Source organism: Nycticebus coucang, chromosome 3 (assembly GCF_027406575.1).
Source record: "Nycticebus coucang isolate mNycCou1 chromosome 3, mNycCou1.pri, whole genome shotgun sequence".
In the NCBI taxonomy this organism is placed as follows: domain Eukaryota; kingdom Metazoa; phylum Chordata; class Mammalia; order Primates; family Lorisidae; genus Nycticebus; species Nycticebus coucang.
The window spans coordinates 62,970,005-62,971,559 of NC_069782.1; the positions used below are offsets into that span (position 1 = coordinate 62,970,005).

The following is a 1,555-nucleotide window of genomic DNA, read 5'->3' on the forward strand; positions in this document are numbered from 1 at the left end:
TGTTAATATTTCTTTAAGTCAGTTTTCAAGAACCTTCTGATATTTAGTGATGACTTAACTGCACATAAAAGGAGCTCTGATTTCACCTGGATACCATAGCCCTAGCTCAGACACTGAAGGAGGCTGTCTGTGTTTATTGGTTTTAATCATGATGTTAGGTGAACAAAGGATGTCAGAACACACACATTCCAGTTAAAGACACACTGAGACTGGGATATTCACAAGTGAAGCATGAAGAGCAATGGAAGCCATCAAGCAACAGAGACAATGTGACCAAGGAGGCAAAATTTGTTGATCTAGATACTTGACTTTGCTGCCTGTTCCACCCCACGTTACAAAAAGCATAGAAAAGAAAAAAATTAGACCATTTATCTGTGCAGCCTCAACAGGGCACTTTTAATGTCCCTGTTTCTCAGGCTGTAGATAAAGGGGTTGAGCATGGGGGTGACCACAGTGTACATCACAGTGGCCACTGCATCTTTCCTGAGGGAGGGTGACACAGCTGAACTGAGGTACACCCCAAGGGCTGTTCCATAAAATAGGCAAATAACTGACAGGTGAGACCCACAGGTGGAGAAGGCTTTGTATTTCCCACCAAATGATGGGACTCTAAGAATGGAGGAAACAATTTTATAGTAAGAGAACAGGATCCCTGAGAGAGGAAGAAAACCGAATATGGCACCAAAGAAGTACATGATTATATTATTGATGAAGGTGTCAGAACAGGCGAGACTGAGGAGTTGAGAAGGGTCACAGAAGAAATTGGAAATTTGCACATCCTTGAAGCAGGTGACTTGTAATATTATAAAATTATGTAGCTGGGATTCCAAAAGGCTAAGAAGAAAAGACATCAAAACTAAGATTCCACAGAGGCTTGGGTTCATGATGCCCTGGTAGTGCAGGGGGTGACAGATGGCCACAAACCGGTCATAGGCCATCACGGTCAGCAGCATATCATCCATACCTCCAAAAAGCACAATGAAAGCTATCTGAGTCAGGCAGCCCACATAGGAGATGAGTCTGCTGTGAGTTAGGATGTTTAGAATCATCTTTGGAATTGTGGTGGAGACGAAACAAATGTCAGCCAGCGACAGGATGGAGAGGAAGAAGTACATGGGGGTATGCAGGTGGGAGTCAGAGCAGACAGCTAGGATGATGAGCAGGTTCCCAAGCACTGTGACCAAGTACATGAACAGGAACAGGCCACAGACAATGGGCTGCAGTTCTAGATCCATGGAAAGTTCCAGGAGGAGGAATTCTGAGACTCCTGTTAGATTTTGTGGTTCTATGTAGCTTGGAAACCTGTTGAAAGGAAAAGAAGGTTGGAATGAAAAAAAAAAAAAGGAACCAGCACCTAGGACTGTGTCCATATTCTGGATGCAAGCAATTCACAAGGAAAATTTCCACACTTGAGGACCATAAGCTCTAAGTAATATTTCTCAGTTGTGACAAACTTGATCATCTTAAAATGCTTTCATGATTGATTTTTGTGTTAGTGACTTCTTTCTATACACAACTGGAGAAACTCAATTGAAGAATGTGAGAAGAGCAAGAA

At 42.6% G+C, this 1,555-nt stretch overlaps 1 protein-coding gene across 1 annotated transcript; it reads right to left on the reverse strand.

Moving 5' to 3' along the window:
• Positions 1-368: 368 nt before the first annotated feature.
• On the reverse strand, positions 369-1,292 carry LOC128580976 (olfactory receptor 7E24-like). The gene has a single exon (XM_053583436.1). It carries the CDS (start codon positions 1,233-1,235, stop codon positions 369-371), a length of 867 nt encoding a protein of 288 aa, XP_053439411.1. The 5' UTR covers positions 1,236-1,292.
• Between the last annotated feature and the right edge of the window lie 263 nt (positions 1,293-1,555).

What these genes read in the sequence shown, in the direction of transcription:
- LOC128580976 (XM_053583436.1), bottom strand. Translation starts at nt 1,235, where the DNA reads ATGGATCTAGAACTGCAGCCCATTGTCTGTGGCCTGTTCCTGTTCATG.